This window comes from Helianthus annuus, chromosome 12, assembly GCF_002127325.2.
Source record: "Helianthus annuus cultivar XRQ/B chromosome 12, HanXRQr2.0-SUNRISE, whole genome shotgun sequence".
In the NCBI taxonomy this organism is placed as follows: domain Eukaryota; kingdom Viridiplantae; phylum Streptophyta; class Magnoliopsida; order Asterales; family Asteraceae; genus Helianthus; species Helianthus annuus.
In genome coordinates, this window is record NC_035444.2 from 131,723,733 (window position 1) to 131,746,528 (window position 22,796).

The 22,796-nt window shown below is 37.1% G+C and overlaps 3 protein-coding genes and 1 pseudogene across 3 annotated transcripts; 3 read left to right on the forward strand and 1 right to left on the reverse strand.

Moving 5' to 3' along the window:
* Positions 1 to 624: 624 nt before the first annotated feature.
* On the forward strand, positions 625 to 3,987 carry LOC110895792 (probable xyloglucan endotransglucosylase/hydrolase protein 28). The gene is made up of 4 exons (XM_022143145.2): positions 625 to 921; positions 1,017 to 1,117; positions 2,365 to 2,573; positions 3,267 to 3,987. Exons 1-4 carry the CDS (start codon positions 750 to 752, stop codon positions 3,733 to 3,735), a joined length of 951 nt encoding a protein of 316 aa, XP_021998837.1. The 5' UTR covers positions 625 to 749; the 3' UTR covers positions 3,736 to 3,987.
* Positions 3,988 to 9,183: 5,196 nt separating this feature from the next.
* On the reverse strand, positions 9,184 to 11,895 carry LOC110893440 (annotated as a pseudogene).
* A 1,823-nt stretch (positions 11,896 to 13,718) lies between these two features.
* LOC110893441 lies at positions 13,719 to 15,023 on the forward strand. Its single transcript, XM_022140549.1, has 2 exons — positions 13,719 to 14,295; positions 14,398 to 15,023. Exons 1-2 carry the CDS (start codon positions 13,719 to 13,721, stop codon positions 15,021 to 15,023), a joined length of 1,203 nt encoding a protein of 400 aa, XP_021996241.1.
* A 315-nt stretch (positions 15,024 to 15,338) lies between these two features.
* Positions 15,339 to 21,766, forward strand: LOC110893442. Its single transcript, XM_022140550.2, has 5 exons — positions 15,339 to 15,810; positions 16,107 to 16,909; positions 17,013 to 18,654; positions 19,969 to 20,118; positions 21,432 to 21,766. Exons 1-5 carry the CDS (start codon positions 15,339 to 15,341, stop codon positions 21,764 to 21,766), a joined length of 3,402 nt encoding a protein of 1,133 aa, XP_021996242.2.
* Positions 21,767 to 22,796: the final 1,030 nt, after the last annotated feature.

The window sequence follows — 22,796 nt, forward strand, 5'->3', positions numbered from 1 at the left end:
GTTAACTGAGAAATTTAACAGAGGTTAGGTCAGGGGACCAACCGAGTTCATTTTTGACAACTTTTGGGACCATACGTGTAATTAGTAAACCACTAGGACCAAGTATGAAATTTTTGCAAACCATAGGGACCAACCAAGCATTTAACTCTATAGAATAAAAAGAACGAGCATTATTTCCAGCAAGAATAAAGTAATGTTACCTTTTATCATGTCTGATAGTCACCTCTAGGCCATCCGTAGTCATAAAGCCCCTTTGCGGGCGTTATGCGACACGTGTCGTGGCACGTCACATAGGGGTTCTATCTGGCGTTATATCACTAGAGCCCGTAGTCATAAAGCTACTACCCATCATTACCTAATTATAAATTTTCATTTTTAGTAATTAATTAAAAAACACTAATTATTTTTTGATTGGTCAAACTTTTGAAAATCCCCTCCATGACGCCGCTATCACCATACCGCCTCCACCATTTTCTTCACCCATAACGCAGCCTGTCGTAGTGTTCGGGGCACTATGGCCCAAAAAAAGCCCCGCATCACGGACTTATACATAAATAGTAGTTGAACTATTGATACAATCTAAATGTATAAATCCACATAAAATTTAATAAATAAAATAAATCATCGTATCCCTTTGGATTAAAATCCACCACCCCTCTCTGACCCTCAGTCGATAAAAGCTACCTCTCTCTCACTCACTCACTCACTCTCTTGGGGATTGTAATTTGTAACCTGAACAACAAAATCAAATGGATTATTTGCTTTTAATACTAGGCTTTGTTTTTGCTCTGGCTTCTGGGTCTTCAACCACTCTGCCCATTTCATCTTTTGATGAAGGTTTTTCCCATTTGTTTGGAGATAATAATATGCAGGTTTTGAAAGATGGAAAATCTGTTCATTTATCTCTTGATCAAAGAACAGGTATGCAACATGTTCATATACTAGTATTTTTGTTTTTGTTATTGTCTATTTTTTTATGTTTCAGTTTGATTTTTGAGTTTATTTTCTCTACCCAGGTTCTGGATTTCTATCACATGACCTTTATCTTCATGGATTCTTCAGTGCCTCTATCAAGCTTCCTGCTTATTACACTGCTGGTGTTGTTGTTGCTTTTTATGTGAGTATTTAAAACATATGCTAGTTTGTTTATTTATTTGCCTGAAATTTATTTATTTTTATAACAAAACATATACTATAATTGATACTAATATGATGCGTAACCAGCTGAACGTATATAATATTTGTAAATGTATTGTAAAAGAAAAGTATTACGGAACTAAACTACCCTCTTAAATAACATCAATATCAATAGGAAATTGGATTTTAATAATTCGAACTTTTATTTATTGATCGCTAATAATTTACGCTAACAGTTTAGCAAATGATGCTCCTAATTCACTTTGGTTGCTAAGAACAATGTTACTCACATATTCACCACAGATTTACACTTGATATCCACTCTGTCTCATTCAAAGTGATCTTTTTGAAAAAAATGAGCAAACATAATTTCTTAGTAAGTGAAACCAAATGTAAATCGATTAAAAATGTATGATGGTTATGCTAGTATTAAAAATGCTCTTTGTAACAAAACCAAAAATGTCATTTGTCAAACGGATAATTATCAATTATTAGAACTTAGTTTGCATTATTAAAATTTAAGTAACAAATTATTTTTGCAATTATTAGAACTTAGTTTGCATTATGAAAATTAAAGTAACAAATTATTTTTGAATATGATGTGACATTTCACAAAAGAAAGAAAGGACACCAGGAGAGAGTAAATGATTGAGCTTGTAAAAAGCATAATTCTAAGGGTTCTTTTGTTTTTGTTTTAAAACACTTTCGGCTTAGTTTTTTTAAAGATAAACTTCATTAAAAACCGGTCAGCCTGACAAAAAAAAAAAAAAAAAAAACGCTGGACTGAACCACACCCAGAATACAACAGGACCAAGGGAAAAACTACATCAAACACTCCAAACAAGAGACAAAAGAATGGAACAACAACCCCCCCCCCCCCCATTCGACAATTCCCACATGGGGACCCACCCCATGATTAATTGATGTTGATTTTTTCGACTCAAGTAGCACGTTTCAAGAATGTCAGAGATGGAAATAGTACAAATTTAAAATTTGGTTTGAACTTGCGTAATTGAATGTTGCACACGAACCGTTCCAAATATTTGTAAACCACAATCATTTTATATTTGAAAATTTACCTTTATGGTAATAGAAATAGTCAGTTTTAAAGATGAGTTTTGTTAAAAGTTCTTTTCATTAAATTATAAAAACATCCGTATTTTTATGCTCTTTAATTCTTGTAGAAATGTTATTCTTACACCTTTTGGATGAGAAATTATTGAACAGATGTCAAATGGAGACATGTATGAGAAAAATCATGATGAAATCGACTTTGAGTTCTTGGGTAATATCAAAGGAAAAGAATGGAAAATACAAACCAATGTTTATGGCAATGGAAGCACAAATGTTGGAAGAGAAGAAAGATATAGCCTTTGGTTTGATCCTTCTAATGATTTTCATCAATATAGCATTCTTTGGACTCAAGATCACATAATGTGAGTAATCTCTTATATAACTATCACTCCTAAATTTATCTTTTCTCAAAGGTATATAAGTCATTTTACTAACGTTAAAAGGTTGAAAGCTAGACCGTAATTCATAATAAGGTTTTTTTTTATTATTTTTTTTTTTAGTTTACTAGTATTTTGAACGTTAGACCATGTTTTCTAAGCAAGATTCACTCTACATGGACATAAGACGTTGAAAAGGTATTTTAGACATTTTAAATAATTTCAAACATTGAATCATTATTTCCTTACTTTGGCATGTGCAAGGAAATATGGTAAAATATCAAGATGGGCCATGCCACCATGTCGTTTTAAAATCTTTTTACCCTTTTAAAGCAATGGATATAATTGTTTTTCTTGGACATGTAATGGTACAAGTAGAAATGTTATTATGATGATTTGTACATAGTGCTTTGAATGTTGTATAGTTGTTTTTTTGTCTTGTCACTTTTCTGTCATTGTAATCAGGACCCCTCTATCTGGTATAATGTTTTATTAGGGGTGATAAGGGTATATTGGTCATTTAAACTATTGGTACCTTGTGTGTTGCAAGTTGTAATTTTATCTAGAGTGTACCATTGTAGGGCAGTAGGGGGCCTAGTGAGTAGCGTTACAAGATGAGAGTAAGTTGGTCTTGTTTTTGGTATACGTTATTTATGTTCTTTTCCTTCATGTTTTTAGATTTTATGTTGATAATGTCGCTATTAGAGAAATTAAAAGAACCGAATCGATGGGTGGGGACTTCCCATCCAAGCCCATGACATTATATGCGACAATATGGGATGCCTCGGAATGGGCCACAAACGGAGGCAAGTACAAGGTAAATTACAAATACGCCCCTTACGTTGCTGAATTTTCTAACTTTGTCCTCCATGGATGCACGGTGGACCCCATCGACCTCATGTCATTGCAATGTGACCCGGAAACAAGTATTGACTCAATAATACCTATGGAGAGGATCAAAATGGAGAGCTTTAGAAAGAATCACATGAAATACTCATATTGCCATGACAAAAAAAGGTACACAACGCCCCCTTCCGAATGTGTTGTGGATTCTAAAGAAGCCAAGTGGCTGAAAAACTTCAACCCCATTACACTTGGTGATAGTGGTCACCTTCACCACCATGGGAAGAGACACCATCAGAGTTGATCAGAATCCTCCTGTATAATAATTACAATTATTGCTATTATCTATTTACCTATGTTGGTTGATCAATGGGGTTGCTTTTTATGTGAATAGCATGGGCAATGAGTGGGATGGCATGTTTGTAGTTTGTAGCTTAATGATGGATGATGTTAAGGGTGATGACGGTGTAATGTTGTTACATATTTGTATATTATGTATTGATTTTGTATTCTATTTGGACTACCTATAATCTGAAGTTATCGCTTGTTTATAATATTTTGGACAATTTCATTTAAGTTACCTTTTTGTTGCATGTTTGTCGAAGGTTAAAGGACAATTTTAGAAGAATTCAAATGTTAACACATGTTTTGTCAAGAAAACTGATACGTCATACTTTAGGTGCCTAATTATAAAAAAAATATTAACTACTATGATGTGTGTTAACACCTGAATTTTCCATATAATGGTGTGATTATGATTTTTGAGACATGGTTGTTTGTTAAGGGCAGAATTGTCATTTTGTGGCTTGTGAGGAACATTTTGTAAAGGTGGGGGTGGGGTTAGGATGTTGACAAAAATTCTCTTGACCATACATCAAGGGGCATATATTGCAACTTTATCTTGTTGTGAACAATTATTTTATATTCTTTTGTTATTTTCCTTTTGTCTCCCTCTCATCATTTTCATTCTTCTGTCATTTTGTTTTCTTAGTTTCTAATAAAATACTAAATAACTTACTCATTTTACAGGTTCGTTTGTGTTTTATACAGAAGATCACCAGGACCGTTTCAACGTTTTTATAGACTCTAAACAGACTACAAAGTGGAAGCTCTTTTGCAAAACATAAAGAGATTATTAGAAAAATTAGTTGCTACAGTTAACCTACGTTTAGTAATTAGCCCTAATTTTGTCTATAAATTCTCCTCCAATCCCGACAGACCCGACGCCATGAGTGATTACCGTTAGTGATAGTCGATAACCTAGAAAATCGAAAGAGCAGGTTGCGATAGGAGGTAGGAACGATGACTGCGGCTCAATTTTAGGGATTTTTGGCGCTGATTCACGGAATTCAGATGAGGTCGAGTGGTAGATGGTTGCTATAGACTGCAGTTATTTCTGTGGTTCAATTTCGAAACTGGGTCTTAAATGTGGGCATTTTTTCCAAAAATTTTTTATCTGTGTAACTTTATTAAAAAAACATGGTTTAGTTTTGCTTTTTATTTTAGTCTGATACATATACAATATATATAACTTTACTAAAAATTGAAGGCCTTTGATATTTGGTGGCCCAAGGACCGTGCCTAGATTGATAAGCCTAACGGGCCGACCCTGAAGTTAATTAGAAATTGTTTCGTTTAATTTTTCTTCGCTTTGTTAATTCTTGATACTTGTTGAGACTATATGACGTGCAATATCAATGTTAACCGTAACCACAAACTCTTGCTTTGGTTGCAATGATTTTGGTTTGTCGATACCCATTGCTAACACTATATTGTAATAAGTAACAATTTAAAAAAAAAAAAAAAACTTGATTAACACGAAAGAATGATAATTATACTAAGATGGTGTTGTTTAAAAGTTATGTGACGAAAATCTTAGTTTATAAATAATACGGGATTAATATAAGTAAATATGAGATAGTGTGTGTAAATTGTAAAGATTTAGATAAATAAGAATCTGATTGTGAGTTTAATTAATAAAGGATATATCCTAAATAAAAGTAAATAACTTAGAAAATATAAAAGGAAGTCAGAAACATAAGTATAAGTTGTGAAAATTTGAAAAAACTTGCATGAATGAAAAAGATTTAAATTACATTTAATTTTTTGAGAAATATAGAAACTGATACATATTTGAACTGAGTCCGACTGGTCAACTCGGAAGGTATAACCCGAGTCAGAACCCGAGCGTTTACCACAATCTGCGTGCCCTTGTATTTGTTAGTCACAACTCACAACTTTAACCAATAAATCTCGAGGTGAATCATGAGAAACACCTTAAACGAAAACGCTATAAAAACAAGCTTCCAACCATTTCACAAACCGACTGTCATCTTTCTATTCTCTCCCCTCATGGACACATTCTTCTAATAACAAGTGTAACTAACCCGACGCATATAACAGAAAACACAACAACTAATCGATCGTATATACAACAATGTAAACAATCCTTGTACCATATGAATGAAAAGGTGAATCACAAATTAGGACCAAACTAAATCCATCAGAATCCAAAAATTAAAAAAATACCTGAACCCTGCAAGATCACAAACCATTCCTGCCATTTTTAAGAAACAGTCTAAACAGACAAAAAGACCCACGATTTAAGGTTCAAATCACACCCAGTGATGTTTTGTTTTCTCCAATAGTCCAGCAATCTCAGCTTGCATTCTGATCTTAACAATGATCAACCTCTGAAACCTTAAGCTCTTCTGCTTTCTTCTTTCTTTGTCTTCGATTTCATGCATATTTAATTTGGATATCCTTTCATCTTGTTTTTCAATCTTTGTCCTGATCATCCATTTATACCCTTCTGCTTCTCGTTTTGCTTCATCAGCTTTGTTCTAGAACATTCTGGCTTCAGCTTCCTTTATTCTCACAAGGCTCTCCAATGCTTCTTTTTTTGATGATTTTACAGACCATTCGTCCTCGATTATCATCTTGTTCGTGTTCAACGTGCCACTTGATGAGCCCATGTTATACAAGGAGGTTTGATGGTGAGACCAAGACCGGATTGTTTAAGGTGGAACTTGGAAATTCAGACGGCCCACGTAAGAAGGGTTCATTAATTCCCAAGGAAATGGAAAAAAGCTTGTTAGCAGTATCAAAATACCAAATACTCATCCCTCTAGAACTGGAATATTATCACTTTACCCATTTGAATTATTCTAATTTTATTTTGCAGCTTTCCCAAGCTTTAATTAGTTTATATATTTGATGCATATTTAACAAAAATTATCCAACAAACTTTGGATAATATATATTTTTTATGTTCATATATGATTGTTAACAAATAAGCTTATATAATTAGTTGTGTTTTTTAACAGGTAAAACATAAATTTATAAGAAAAGGTGTATATAAGTAAACCTAATGATCATCAATCCTACAGAATTATAACAAAATGCAATGTTTGTTGTATGTGATTGATTTGTATTTTGTGTAACACTTGTTGTATTATATAATAAAATTCACAGAAATAAGTTAGTTTAATTACTTGAACATACAAAAAATTAGACAACTCAAAAGGATGGAAATATATTGTGTTATTATGTATTCTAAATATATTGTGTTATTATGTATTTTAAATAAATCAAAATACATTAACCACCCTATAAGCTATTTTAACCCAAACAATCGTACCCCTTCTTACATGTAAAAGTTACGACATTTAAACAGAGTGAAATTTTAATAAAATACCTCATATACCCTCAAATAACTAAGTGAACAATGTCAAAGACAAACAAATCTCGTTTTAGGCAAAGAAATAATTCCAACAAAGAACTTTAAATAGGAAAGAACATATTAATATGGTACGACACCATATGAAGATCGTTACCCCCTCAAGCCAATGAATATATATAGCAACACTTAACTCGACACATAGTTTAAAAGAATATTCGACTATTTGTAAGTATATAAGAGAAAAGTGTCCGGATAGTCCCTGTGGCATAGCTCGTTTTCACCTTTAGTCCCTACATTTTCAAAATTACATCTATAGGCCTTAACTTTGGCAAATTCGTTCCCGGATGGTGCCTAGGCCTAAAATATCAGTTGTTTCTCAGTTAAGTGGGTGTAAAAAGACAAAAACACCCTTACTATAAAATAAAATAAACTAATCAAGTATTAAATAAATAAAATATATATATACACACACTTACATACAAACACCTATATCTCTCTTTCTTTCTACTATCTCTCTCACTAAAAACCATGACCACAATCACCGCCGCCATCACCAATCCCCACCACCGCCATCCCTTTCCACCACCACACGTATAATATATAAACACACAAGACATTCAGATGCTCTCTCTCTCTCTCTCTCTCTCTAAACCACCACCATCACCTTCACCATCGGAACACACCAGCACCACCACTCTTCATCGCCCCTTTTCTTCTTCGTTATACCAAAACCATTTCAGCCGCCCTCGAAACTTTCTCACACTCCCTGCCACCACTGAAACACCATCAGCACCACCACCCTTCATCGCCACCACTGGAACATCCCCGACGAGACGGAGCTAACAGACGAAACATACGAGGACGAATGAAGACGTCTTGAAAAATCCAGCATGTTTTGTGAGGCTAACAGGAAGCTTATAAAGTGAAATATCCCATTGGAATTGAAGAAATTGGTTAGGTGTAGGGTTGAATTGGAGGTTTTGATCAGACTAAAATTGAAGGAACTGAGAGTGAAATTGGGGAAAAGACGGTGTTTTTGTGGGGAAAAGAATTTGGGATGATTGATGATCCGAGGATATGGAGAGACATAGGATGAGGTTGATTAAGGTTGTGGATTTTGAGGTTTTTTGGGGGGTGGATAGGACAAAGATTGAAGCTTTCATGGAAGAACGGTTTTTTAAGAACAAAATAGAATGGTGGGTCTTGAATGAGTGGCGGTGGTTCTCCGGTGAACGAGAGAGAAGGAAGAACCAGAGAGAAAAGAAAGAAAGAGAGAAGGGGGTGGGGGTTATTTTTTTATTTTTTTTATTTTGTTTTATACTGAAGTGCTTTTTAGTAACTTCACACCTGCTTAACACCAAAAACTAACCTCCATCCACGCAAGGGACCATCCGAGAACGAATTTGCCAAAGTTAGGGAGTATAACTGTAATTTTGAAAATGTAGGGACTAAAGGTGAAAACGAGGTATACCACAGGGACTATCCGGTCACTTTTCTCAGTATATAAAATACTAGAGTAAACTGCCATTTTAGTCCCTGTGGTTTGGGCACTTTTGCCATTTTAGTCCAAATCTCAAACTTTTTACATCTGGGTCCCTGTGGTTTGCATTTTGTTGCCATTTTAGTCCAAAATCCAAAACCCCTCTATTTTGACTGTTGAAAACTGATTATTTTGTCCTTTAGTGCAGGGGCATTTTGGTCATTTTTTAAATTTCATTTTTTTAGCAATAAAACTCATATCAAAATATTCAGCTCTCTCTCTCTCTCTTCTCTCACTCTCTCTATAGCACAACCACCACCGCCACCTCCTCCCTTTCTCTCTTCTCTCTCTCTATAGCACCACCACCACCGCCACCTCCCCCCCCCCTTCTCACCACCGCCACTCCGGCGTCGTCCCATCCAACACTCACACCCACTCCTCCTTCTTTATTAAAAAAACCCACATAATAAATACCCCCTTCCCAATTACATCATCATCTTCAACCCTTTTTCAAACAAACAAACAAACAGACATTTCAGTGCATATTAACTTCATTGAATCTTGAATCTGAAGATATCGAGGTAAATTCGTCACAGATTCCACTGAATCACATAAAAGTAATCCGAATCAGCAATTGAAACAACAAAATTCTACAATAACTCACAAACAAATAGACATTTCAATGCATATAACTTCACTAAAACTGAAATTGTTGAGGTAAATTCGTTACAATTAAATCGCAAACAAAGATACATTTCATAGCAAATTACTTAGTACATCGAAGTACCTGAGAAAAAAGCCTTGAATTACATGGCAGCTTACAGTTAATCACCGAATTAGGTCTAAAACTTGACCTAATTTGAACCGATGATGCTTCGGTGTACTGTCTACAGACTGAGAAATTCAAAGCCGCTGTTGACATTTGGAACTGAGAAGCACCACCACCTGCCACCACCCTCCCGCACCCCCTGCAACCACCGCCCCCCCCCCCTCTCTCTCTCTTACATCTCAACACCATCACCTCCACCTCCTCAACTGCCACACCAATCCGGTGACCAAAATGGCTTTCCGATAAACTTGCAACTCAATCCCGTGAGCACCTCCACCCAAAAAACGGCTGGGCAAACACTATAGACCCTACCGCTATCTTCATAAATTCGCCCTAATCTTCCACTATTCTCCACCACCGTCGCCTTATCCCACCTTAAAAACCCTAATCGGTTTACCATGTGTTCTTGAGGCGGAGATATGTGTGTCTCATTCCGGATTCATCATCATCGTCTTCAAAATCTTGAGGCGGAGATCTGTGTGTTCTTAGGGTTAGGGTTTTCGAGCGTTTGAGCACCAGCAGAAGATGCAATTCGTGCCCTGCTTGTTGCACAAGATGCCATTCGTGGTGTTGGCAGCGGTGGGATGGTAGTGGGGATGATGCGATGGTAGGGGCGGTGGTGGTGTGGTGGTGGTATTTTAGAGAGAGAGCAGAGTTGTATGTTGAGAGAGAGAAAGATGTCTGTATGTTGAGAGAGAGAGAGAGAGAGAGATTTATTATAATTGAGTTATAATAAAGAGATAATAAATCTAAAATGACCAAAATGCCCATGAGGGTAAAGACAAAATAGTAGGTCATTAATGGGAAATCCGGTCAAATTTGAAATTTGGACCAAAATGGCAACAAAAACCAAACCACAGGGCCCTGTATGTAAAAAGTTTGAAATTTGGACTAAAGTGGCAAAACTGGCCAAACCACAGGGACCAAAATGGCAGTTTACTCAAAATACTATTTGCTTGATAGAGAAACTTTATCAAGCAAGGTCAATACCACAAATTTACTAGTAATAATATAATGGACAAACGTGAATGTTTAACATAGTTATAAAAACTACAAGAAGACATAAACGGGACACAAAACAGTTAATAATTTCTAATTATAATATAAATCAAAGCATTAAGTTATATCTTAAGAACTAATCAGAGATGTATCCATGCACCAAAATCATTCAGATAATAAAGCTAATTATACATTTATGCTTGAATTAAAATCCACTAGAATGTATATTGAAACTTACTGTTAAAGAAGGATGGTGATGCATACATCCGAAGAGGACATTTCTTTGCCCTTTAAAATCCGCACTTCCCCTAAAGATTTTCCTAACACATTCAAGCTCTTTAACTAATGTCTCCAAACCCCATTGTTCTGCACAAGACTTGAAAACATCCTTAATGAACCCAAACATTTCAGAAGCATGACCACAACAAAGACAATTAACTCCATCTCAGTTGCGCCTGCGGGTCCCTTCAAGCCTTGTCTTGGCTTTATCAGATTCTTTTGAATACTACAAGCCGCGTGACACCAATAAGAACACAGATCACAACCAATCCAACTGCAGGTGTTACTTGCAAAGTCAAAGTTTAGACAAACGGGACACATAAAATCACTACAAAATCCTTTCTTTGTTGAGCATATCTTGCAGTCACAATCTTCAACAGGCAATAACCGTTTGCAATTCGCATTCTTACACCTTTCGTATAAAAAAACCTCAATTAGTTCATTCGTTGGAAGGCGATTTTGGGCTGATAAGTAGCTTTCAAGACCCATTCTTATAGAAACCAAGAGTATAATTTGGTTTCTATTTTCTTTTGAAAGCGTTTCACTCATAAGATCAGATCTTCTCTCAAGCCGGAGTTGTAACCCCACCAATTCATCTCTCTTTTCCAGAACGGTAATCAGTTTCTTCAAGTACTCCTTTGTGGATTCAAAGGTTTCCTCAAGAAGCTCTTGAGTTATTTGAGCAATTGTCTGAATAGACTCGGATACAATTTCTCGAAGAATTCTCTCTGGTCTATAAACCCTACGCGATCTCCTAAAATCCAAACTTTCTAACCCTTTTGTATTTTGCGAACCACTACCCCTCGAATCACCAGACTCTGTATCCATTTTCATCCTTGCTGGAACCTCGATGGAAAAAACGATAGATTATTCTCTGAATTAGACCGATTACCTACCACCAACGCAATGCCTCCAACCCCAACCGGTCTAACCGACTATGAACCGACCCATTAGTCCCATCACCGCCATTCGAACCGGTCCAGAAATGTTTTGGATCCGATGTTACAAGAACATGATCCAACACTACTATAAACTGATTGTGGAGTTTGTAGATATCTAAACTGTTGCTGATAAAAGCATTCCCTCCGAAAGATTCAGCACTAAAAGTAGTCTGGATCTTCTGACTTGTAGCAACTATTATCTCAGATCCTTTATAGTACAGCCCTATGTCTTGAGGTATCACAATATATTTCATCTTTCCTTTTTTCTGAGTTCGAACTTGTGTGCCTCAAGTTTTTCAAATAACTTGCTTAGATTTAATCTGATGTAATCTATAGGTTTTGATTTCAATATTATCATCATGTATGTACCCCAATCTTCATCCGATAAAGCATCAGCCAACCTATCCATCAGATCAACTTCATCTTTGTTAATCCCGACTCTTTTCATCTCAGCCACTTGTTGACAAAACTGTTTAATAAGCTGATGTAAAGTTTCACCCTTCATTGTCGTGAAAATGTCAAACTCGTTCTTGATCAGATCAGCCTTAGTTTTCCTCATGTCATCGTTACCATGATACTTGTTGAACAACGCCAACCAAAGCGATTGATGTGACCCATAATACTGAAGCAGTTGTAGAATTTCTTCTTTTATTGATTGGTGAAGTAGATTCATCATCTTTTTTCTCTGGTATATAGGCTTCTTTCTCGTTGTGAAGAATTTCTGAAATCTTAATACTTTGACCATGTTCATTCTTTGTATAATGTATTCCTCTTCGATTGCCATCCACGCTTCAAAATTTGTAGCCTGAACAATGTTTTCAGAACGACCGGCCCATTTAGGATAATCTTCCATTCGTAATAACTTGGGGAGCTTGTTTGCGTACCCATTTCATTCTCTGGATTCATGTTTAAAACTACAGTAGTTGGTGTAGTAGGAAATGCATTCATAGACTCGAAATCCATTGTCTAAAATCTAAAATCTTTATAACACTTCCAAGCACACGAACCACTTTAAGCGTATGACAAACACAACGTATGAACACTTCCAAGCAATGAACTTTAACAGCGGGTGGCCACCTTATTACGTATGACTCTTCCAACGGATGACCCAAACCAATGTATGAACCACTATATCGCGTATGAATTGACACGGATAAGTTAACCGTGCGTATGAGTCTCCTTTGCTTTATTCCTGCGTTTGGAAATTTCTTCCTGCGCTAAGATCAACCTCCTACGCTCTAGGCCATTTTTTGATGAATTTTTCACTTTTGATGATGAAAATGGATGCAAATACCTCTAATCTTCTGACATGTTGTTTGTGAATGATATTTTAAGATATTCCGAGAGTTTGGTAGAAGTTGAATCATAAATTGATTACGATATATATATAAACCCTAGTTTTTTTCGAAACCCTAAACTCTCTTTCCTTGGGCGATCTTGTTCTTCATGAAACTCTAGGTTTTTCTTTGTGATCTTTTGTATAACAGTCTGTGATTAGAGCTTTGATCTTTCAAAACTCTATAACGAACTAGTTAGCAATTGTGATCAATCTGAAACTAGGGTTTGTTTTTCTTTCTTTTTTCAATTGCCGCCTTAGATGTCTGATTCGAGATCCTGACATATTAGATTGGTTGTTATTGATCGTGGTTAACTGTGATTAATTTAGCTAGACTGATACATCGATTTAATCAGTTAAGGATTGAAAATTAGCGCTAGGGTATAAGGATTAGGGTTTTCTGCTTTTCGTTCTTCTGGTTCTTGGGACTTGGGTGTTTTTTCAATTGTTGTGCTGCATGGTTTTGTTTCTAATGTGCTGATGGAGAGAGTTGAGGATTTGGATTTTGATTCAACCCCCGGGAATGCGCCGATTCGTGGTATTAGTCTCAGGGTTAAAACATTGAAGGTAATACTATTTGGCCGAGAAGAGGTATGTACTCGACAAATACCACTTCAGTGATCGATAGGTTGGCTGCAATTTCCTCACCGGTTAATCTAAATTATAGGGGGGGGGAGTATGGGTTCGCATACAAACCCTATTACTAATGATCATGATAACTCTGGCCATGCAAACCCTAATATGGATAACTTTATGTCATATGGAGAAAACTTGGAAGGAATGAGGGCCTCCTCATCTACTAAACCTGACAATGAGGCGACAGATGCTAATAAAAAACCTATGTCATTTGCTAGTGTTGTCCCGAAGAAAAAGGATATGGTAAAAGTGAATTTCAGGCACTTGGAAGCAAATGAACAGATGGAAGGTGTTGACGTTGTTATAACAATGTCTTCGGTAAAAGAGGTGAGTGAACGCTATGCCAACACATTGTATGGGTATTTTCTTGGTAAAAGACTTGCGTTTCCGGTAGTTGATTATTTTGCTAGGAATAATTGGTCGAAGTATGTGATTTCAAAATTTATGATGAATGCGAAAGGTTTCTCTTTCTTCAAATTTAAAACTAAGGAAGGCATGGATAAGTTACTCAAAGATGGTCCTTGGTTGATAAAGAATGTTCAAATCATTTTGAATGAATGGTCACCGGCTATTACGGTAATGAAAGAGGACATTAATACTATACCGGTGTGGGTTAAAATCCATGATATTCCATTGGCAGCATTTACGGAAGATGGATTGAGTTTACTTGCTTCAAAAATAGGTGTGCCAAAAAGATTGGATTCCTATACGGCCACAATGTGCACTGAATCTTAGGGTAGGAGCAGTTTTGCGAGAGCGTTAATAGAGGTGAATGCAGCGACAGACTTGAAGAGGAATGTTACAATTGCAGTGCCTGGTTTGAATGGGAACGGATACTCTAAGGTTGATGTTAAAGTAGAATACGATTGGGAACCATCTAGGTGTTTAGCATGTTGTGTCTTCGGACATGAGGAGTCTACTTGTCCAAAAAATCCTATTCGACAGGATAATAATGATTCGAAAGAGCAGAATGATGGTTATACTGAAGTTACAAGGAAGAAAGGGAGTCAGCAAGGAAATAATAACAAAAATCAGAAACCCCAGCAAGGAGTCCAGCTTAAAAATCAAAAACCAAAGATGGTGTACAGGCCGATACCTAAGAACAAATCAAGTGGGGGTGCGACATCCTCTTCCCAAATTTGTTTGTCTAATACCTTTGATGTTTTGCAAGATGGAGACGGGATTAAAACGGCAACTCGGAACCCTAGTAGTAAACCGGACTCTAGTAATAAGGGTGGTAAGGGTATTACGGAGGAGGTGTTTCTAGACGAAAATGAGTTTGAGGTTGATGATCTCCTAACAGAAATTCCAAAATCTATGGCTCGGAAATCAGATGACAAAAATCCTGAGGGTGCAAGCACACCCGGTTACGAGGTTTCCAATGGGGTAGTATTGCCGCTTGGAATATAAGGGGGTTGAACCGCTCCCTAAAACAGAAGGAGGTTCGTCAGGTGGTCTTGGATAATCATTTACAGGTGTGTGCAATTATGGAAACTCATGTGGATTCTTCGAATGTCTATAATGTGTGTAAAAAAGTTTGCAATTCTTGGAGCTGGGCTACTAATGCGAATTGCTGCGTCAAGGGAACGAGAATCATGATAGGGTAGTTGATGTTATTATTTTGTCTAAAATAGATCAGGTTATTCATTACCAGGTTATCTTTAAGCTGGACCAAAAAGTGATTTTTGTCTCCTTTGTGTATGCGGAAAATTACTACAGGAATAGATGGATTTTATGGCAGAATCTTTGCGTCCATCATTTTCATATATGTATGATAGACCATGGGCCTTAATGGGAGATTTCAATGCTTATTTGTTTCATGAGGATACTGTGGAAGGTTCGTCCACGTATAACATAAGGACAAAGGAGTTTAAGGAATGCATCGATGAGATAGAGGTTTTTGATGTTAATAGATCTGGGATTCATTTCACGTCGACTAATAAACAAATAGATAGTGGGCCTATTTTTAAGAAACTCGATCGGATTATGGGAAATATTCAGCTGATTGATATGTTTCCTTGTGCAGCAGCCTATTTTCATCCGTATCGTGTGCCGGACCATTTGCCATGCATTCTTCGGCTGCCAAATGTGAAACGTGATAGGCCCAAGCCTTTTAAGTTTGCTAATTTGGTAGTGGATAAGCCGGGTTTTTTGGATGAAGTTACACGAGTGTGGAATATGGAACAAGATGGTTATCGTATGTTTCAAGTTGTTAAAAATTGAAGTTGCTAAAACCTCCTCTTAGAAAATTATTTTATAAGCAAGGTAACCTGCATGAAAATGTTAAGAATGTGCGAAAGAAGCTGGATGAGTGTCAAATTGATATTGATAGACATCCTTCAAATGCTGAGCTGCAAGTGCAACATAGTCGCCTTTTACTGGAGTATAAGGTGGCAGTTCAGGATGAATGTTCGTTTTTAAAACAAAAGTCCAAGGTTGAATAGCTTTCTTTGGGTGACTCAAATACGAAGTATTTTCACAATGTTGTTAAAGCAAAAAATCACCGAAGCAGAATTTTTGCAATCCGGGATGGGACTGGTACTCTGTATGAAGGAGGCGATGTTCCTCAGGTTATGGTGAATCATTTTTCTAATTTTTTTGGTAGTGTTGGAGACATTGCTGAGCATCCTATGCCCGATCTGTTCACTAAGGTCCTTTCAGAAGATAAAGCTACGGCTATGGCATGGATGGTAAGCAATGAGGAAATTAAGCAAGCTATGTTTTCTATAGCTGGGAACAAAGCTCCTGGCCCGGACGGTTATACATCGATATTCTTTAAAAAATCATGGGATGTAATTGGCAATGATATCTGCAGTGCGGTGCGTGATTTTTTCGATAATGGTAGCCTTCTTACTCAGCTCAATCACACGATTATTTCTCTTATTCCCAAGGTTAGTACCCCGGCTTTAATTACCGATTACCGGCCCATCTCGTGTTGCAACACTTTGTATAAGTGTATTAGCAAAATCATCACTAATCGTATTAAAGAAGGGTTAGGTGATATTTTTAGTATTAACCAATCGGCTTTTGTGCCAGGTAGAAGGATTCCAGACAATATTCTTCTAACCCAGGAATTAATGCATAATTATCACCGCAATCATGGTCCTCCAAGATGTGCTTTTAAGGTGGATATTCAAAAGGCGTATGATACGGTTGATTGGAATATTTTAGAGCAAATACTCATGGGGTTTAGGTTCAACCAAAAGATGATTAGATGGATTATGGCTTGTGTAACTTCCACTATTTCTCGTTGGCTATTAATGGAAATCTTCAGGGTTATTTTCCGACAAAGCATGGTCTTAGACAAGGAGACCCTATGTCACCATACTTGTTTACGTTGGTTATTGAAGTCCTTACCCTCATCCTTTAAAAGCAGATTTCAATATCTAATGAGTTCAGTTTCATAACAAATGTGAGAAACAACGGATAATCAACCTATGCTTTGCGGATGATCTATTCTTGTTTGCTCGAGGTGAACTCAGTTCGGCTAAGATTATTATGGATGCTTTACAGACCTTTAAAAAGATGTCAGGATTGGTTCCAAGCATGACTAAGAGTACAGTATTTTATGGAAATGTGTCTAACCTGGTTAGAGAAAGCATTCGGACCATTATTCCTTTTGATGAGGGTATATTGCCAGTTCGGTATCTTGGGGTGCCTTTGATATCGACTAGACTTACGTATAATGATTGTAAGCGGCTGGTGGAAAATATGGAGAGCAGGATTACGGATTGGAAATCTAAGAGCTTATCGTTTGCTGGGAGAGTTCAATTAGTTCGTTCGGTTTTGTCATCAATGCATGTTTATTGGGCATCGATGTTCATATTACCAAAACGAATTGTCAAAGATTTGGAGGATAGAATGCGAAGATTTTTGTGGGCTCAAGGAAATAATATTAAAGGAAAGGCTAAGGTGAAATGGAGCCAAGTGTGTCTCCCGAAGCGCGAAGGTGGTCTAGGTATTCGGCGTGTCAGGGACATGAATAATGCTCTAATGGTTACGCATATATGGAGCCTTATCACTCTTAGAGAATCTCTTTGGGTTAAGTGGGTTCATTCGTATCGCATTGGCGGAAGAAGTTTTTGGGATTTACCGGTCAAACAAAATATCACATGGAGTTGGAGAAAAATGTTACAGTTACGGCCGCTTGTGCATCAGTATGTCTGGTCTAAGATTGGTGATGGTGCTCGCACACTTGTTTGGTTCGATAAATGGCATGAGGTGTGTCCCCTTAAAAATTTTATTACACCACGAATGATTTCTAACGCTGGGTTTCAAATGGAAGCTACGGTTGCGGATATGTGCCAGTCAGGGGAGTGGATATGGTCGATGTCATGGTTACAACAAGCTTCAGAGCTGCGCAATCTTCCTAATGTAGCTATCACAGCTGGAGTTCAAGATAAAATTATTTGGAGAACAAGAGCGGCTAAGGAGATGGAGTTCACAACTGCGGCTTGCTGGAATGATTTACACCAGGTTCAACCCGAAGTCCCTTGGGCCGACGCTGTTTGGTTTCCTCAGTCAATTCCTCGGCATTCGTTTCTAATGTGGCTTTTTTTGAACAAGAAACTTAAAACGCAGGATGTTATGAGTAAGTGGAATTCTTTGGGTAATGCAAACTTCAACCTCATGTGCTGTTTGTTATGCACGGCTGGACCGGACTCTCATGATCATTTATTCTTTGAGTGCAATTATTCGGCTCTAGTTTGGAAGGGTATTCGGAAGAAAGCAGGGATGGAGGATGTTCAAAACTCTTGGGCTGGGATTTTTGATCATTTGCTTCTTGTTGCGCAGTCAAAAGCGGTCGAGCATATTATTACGAAACTTGTTGTTGGTGCGGCGTCCTATTTTATCTGGCAAGAGCGGAACCAAAGACTTTTTTCAGCTAAGAGAAGGAGTACGGATCAACTGATAGACATTATTCTCACAACAGTGCGGTTGAAGCTACATATGATGAGATATAAACCAACGCGCCAAGCTACCGCAATGTTACAAGATTGGAGTCTACCACGAGGGCTGCTGATGGAGGATGATCATAATGGCTAATTCCTTTGTTTAATTTTCGTTAGTAGGTTGTCTTGTGGTTTGCATTTTAGCTTGTTTGAGGCTTTGTTTGTCTTGTTTACTCGAGTATGGCATGTCATACTTGAGAACTGAGGGATATTCTGTCCCCCACTTGTGTTTTGAAATTTTGTTGATATAATATTCACCGGGGTAACCCTTTACCCAAAAAAAAAGAAGTTGAATCATAAATTTGAGAGAAAATAAGAAAAGTATGATAAAAAGGTACTTTTATGCTCCAAAACTTGAAATCCAAGTTATTCTTTGTTGGTGCACTGAATGTCTGTTTACTACGTCTTAATCGAGTCTTAGGTCTAGATAGGTTAGATTAGGGTTTGGAAACAAGAAAAGTGGTTTATTCATGTTATTCCGCTTGAAATGACATGTTTGTCATTTCAAGCGAAATCAGATATACATGAGATTCCGCTCGAACTTACATATTGGTGATTTCGCTTGAGTGGTTTCAAGCGGAATCAGATACCGCTTGGACAGTTTCAAGCGGAATCAATGGGTCTATAAATAGGTGTGTGATGATTTCATTTGTAACGTTTGGAGCGAAATCAGGTCATTGTGTAAGAGTCGAGGTGCTGCCAAAATTTAGTCAGAATTCATTATAAAGACTCAAAAAAGCAGTAATAGAAAGAAAGTTAAAGAGAACAAGTTGTGTAAAGTTGTTTACTTTGATTCCGCCTTAGTAAATGATGATGAACTGCCTTTACTGACTGTTTAGGATCACGGAACCGATCCAACAAGTGGTATCAAAGCTCAGGACGAGGAGTTCATACCACTACAGCTTGAAATCATCGGATTCTCACTCTTCTACCATTTCTTTTCTGATTTGAACATATTTCAGCGGTTGAAATGGCCTGAATTTGACATATATCAAGTGAAATACAGTGTTAACTAATCCCTGAGAGTTTTGGACTGTAATTCGATAAAAATTGGACAAAAAAGTGATATTTCGCTTGAAAAGTTGTTCGAAAACAGTGACATCATCAGATTCTGCTTGAAAATTTTCAATCGAAACCTCTTAAAAAGTTTATTCCGCTTGAGTATTGCATCTGATTTCGCTCGAAATCTTGATCCCGCTTGAAATACTTTTGTATTTTTAAGCCAAATCAGATCAAATCATATTCCGCTTGAAAGTTTGGTTCTTATTTCGCTCGAAAGCTGATCCCGCTTGAAAATTTCTTGTGATTCCGCTTGAAGCTGATTTCGCTTCAAACTAATTTCGCTTGAAATTTCTGATTTTCAAAATTTAAAATTTTTTCTAAGTGTTTGACTGATTTTTCAGGTACGTGCAAGATGGATGATCTATTCATGAATCCGTTTAGCGATATGTATACCTTTGCTGGAAATTCTAGAGACGATACTTCTTCTAGCAACACCAATGAGAACACACCGAGTACAAAGAAAAGCTTATTGGATGCCTTGGGAGTTGAAAGTACTTTTGGAACATATAACAAACCCCCGAAGTTGATGGCTATCGAAGAGTACAGTCGGTGGGCCAAGAAGTTTGAAGAATGGTTGAAGGCCTTTGCTTATCCCAGCTGGAAGAGTCTAAAGAATGGATACATTGATGGAGGCAAAACTGGTGAAAGCTTAACATCATCTGATGAAATAGAATCGTTTGTTGCTGAGCAAAAATGCATCGCACTGCTATTTCAATCTGTCTGAGAAGATATAATATCCTTGATCGAGTAGAAGAATTCTACAGATCTCTGGCAAAAGTTGAAAGTTAACTGTTTGGGAAGTGCAGAAATAGTGAAAAATAAAAGAAACTGCTAAGAAAAGAGTTTGATTTATTTGGTTGTTTAAAGAATGAATCAGTTTGTAAAATGATTGAGAGGTTTGGGCACCTGAAGCTGGAGCTGGCGAGACATGAAATTTTCTATTCTCAAGAAGAGCTAGTCGATAAATTGTTTGACTCGTTGCCAGATGAGATGGATTGGCAAAATTATGCGTTGATGTTGAAGAATACGATCAAGTCTGAACAGCTCACAATGGATTTGTTGATTGAGAGACTAGAGAGTCATGAGCTGGAGTTAAGGAAAACACACAAAGTTAATCACTCATCATACCAACAGAACTTGGATTTGTATTATCCAAAAAGCATGATGCCAAAGAATACATCTCCCAAGACAGCTTTTTCTGCTGAAAATTCCAATACTTCATGCAAAGAGAGTCAAAGCAGTGGATTTCACAGTGGTTCTTCGTCACATTCAAACCAGTCTGATGCAAAGAACCTATTTCAATGCAACATCGCTGTAGACTTAAAGAACGCTCAAAATTTCAGCGAGAAATCGGCAAAGCAACAGATGGTTTTCTTAGCGTCTGTGCTAGAATCATATGAAAGCCTTGTGGCAAGCAAGATAGGCAACACCAACCTGACGAAGGAAGATTACGATCAGATTGATCCTGAGGAGATGGAACTGATCGATATAAGGTGGTGTATGGCCAGTGCAATTCGACGGGCGCAACGTTTCATGGAGATAACCGGAAGGAAGTCTATTGGTGGACCATCTACCAAGTTAGGCTTTGACAAGTCTAAAGTGACATGCTTTAAGTGCAAACAGAAAGGTCATTTTAAGCATGAATGCCGAAATGCTTATGCTGATGAGTCTGAAAACCCGTTCAGAGAAGATTACTACAAGAAAGCGATTTATCATCAGAATAAATCGGAGCCACCAAGAATGAAGCAGCTTGAGGATAACAAAGAGAAATCTAGAGCTCTTGCTGTGATTCACGACGATGAAGGTTTCAACTGGAGCGAGTTGTTACCTGAGGAGGATGCGGTTGGATATGCTTTCATGGCAAAATCTGCTGAACCTGTTCCTTTTAAAGACAACAGAACTGAAGAACAGAAGTATGGTTACAAAAAGATGATAGCTCAGAACAAAATGATCAGATTATCTGGTATCTATCTTGAAGCAAAAAGAGAAAGGGGATGGGATCCAGAGAGAGAATGTTATCTTGACCCCATGGGAAACATTTCTATTGACCATAACACTCTTGATCTTGAAACCATAATTAAAGAAATGGTTGATGAAGATGAGTATGGCAAAGATAATGGTGGGGAAGCGGAGAAGTGAAAGAAGAGAAAGAGAAAGACAAAGAAGAGAAGCCAAAGAAGGTTGATAATGGAATCATTGACACGACTCAAGAGTTGAATGCTGAAAACTTGGGAAAGATGGATGACAAGGTGCTGGCTGCTAAGACACTTGAGGTAGACTCTAAATCCGTTTCTGAGTCTAAAAGCTAGGTAAGTTCAAACGCGTCAAAGACTGAGTCAGGTAAGAAATCAATGGTGATGTTGACTGCAGAAATTGCATCAAAGAATGCAAAGTTTGTAGTACAATGACCTATCTCAATGGTAAGAAGGTTGATGATCTGACTGCAAGAGTCAGAAGTGTTGAGGATCAGATCCTTGACCGTGATAAAATGTTGAAAGCTTCAACTGACAGATTAAAAGAATTAACTAAAAAAATTGAAAATGATAAAATTGACCAAGAAAAGGTTAGGAAAGAAAATGAAAAGTTCGTTCTTGAAAATCGTCAGATCACTGAAAAATTTGAGAAGCTTAAACGCACAGTTAAAGATAAGGATGAAAGAAATGGTAAAACATATAAGGAAAATGTTCATTTGTCGGGAGTCCTTCGGGTAAAATAAGAATTAATCAATCAACAACTGGATAAATTGCAAAGTTGAAGCTTAAATTTCAAGAAGCTGAAATTGAAAATGAGCGAATCCAGTTGAAGCTAAAAAGTTACAACTCCGCAAGCTTTATTCTGCAACACATTGTTCCAAAACCCATAGGCAAAAACAAAGCTGGCGAAGATGTCTTTTCAGATGGAACCGGGGTGGGTTATCATCAAGTTCCACCACCAGTTCTAGAAAATTATTCGAAAAAGCAATCTGGGTTGGTTAATCTTGCAGATGAGAATGAAGTGAAACTTCCGGACACAATTGATGTCACCTTCACATCTTTCGATGACGATAGTGTCCAAATTGAAGTGGTAAAAAGCGTGGTTGAGAATGTTCTAAAAACAGACAGTGATACTACTGAGGAAGATGAATGTTTCTTGGACAAATACATTCCGAAACAAAAGTCCAAAAACAACT

Excerpts from the sequence above, each read along its gene's own strand:
- LOC110895792 (XM_022143145.2), top strand. The coding sequence starts at position 750 with ATGGATTATTTGCTTTTAATACTAGGCTTTGTTTTTGCTCTGGCTTCT. Across the intron at positions 922-1,016 it reads ATCTCTTGATCAAAGAACAG|GTTCTGGATTTCTATCACAT; the intron begins GTATGCAACATG and ends TTCTCTACCCAG. Across the intron at positions 2,574-3,266 it reads TGGACTCAAGATCACATAAT|ATTTTATGTTGATAATGTCG; the intron begins GTGAGTAATCTC and ends TCATGTTTTTAG.
- LOC110893441 (XM_022140549.1), top strand. The coding sequence starts at position 13,719 with ATGGATAACTTTATGTCATATGGAGAAAACTTGGAAGGAATGAGGGCC. Across the intron at positions 14,296-14,397 it reads TTTACTTGCTTCAAAAATAG|ACTTGAAGAGGAATGTTACA; the intron begins GTGTGCCAAAAA and ends ATGCAGCGACAG.
- LOC110893442 (XM_022140550.2), top strand. The coding sequence starts at position 15,339 with ATGGATTTTATGGCAGAATCTTTGCGTCCATCATTTTCATATATGTAT. Across the intron at positions 16,910-17,012 it reads TTATTTTCCGACAAAGCATG|TTTCATAACAAATGTGAGAA; the intron begins GTCTTAGACAAG and ends TAATGAGTTCAG. Across the intron at positions 20,119-21,431 it reads GGATGCCTTGGGAGTTGAAA|GTTTCAACTGGAGCGAGTTG; the intron begins GTACTTTTGGAA and ends ACGACGATGAAG.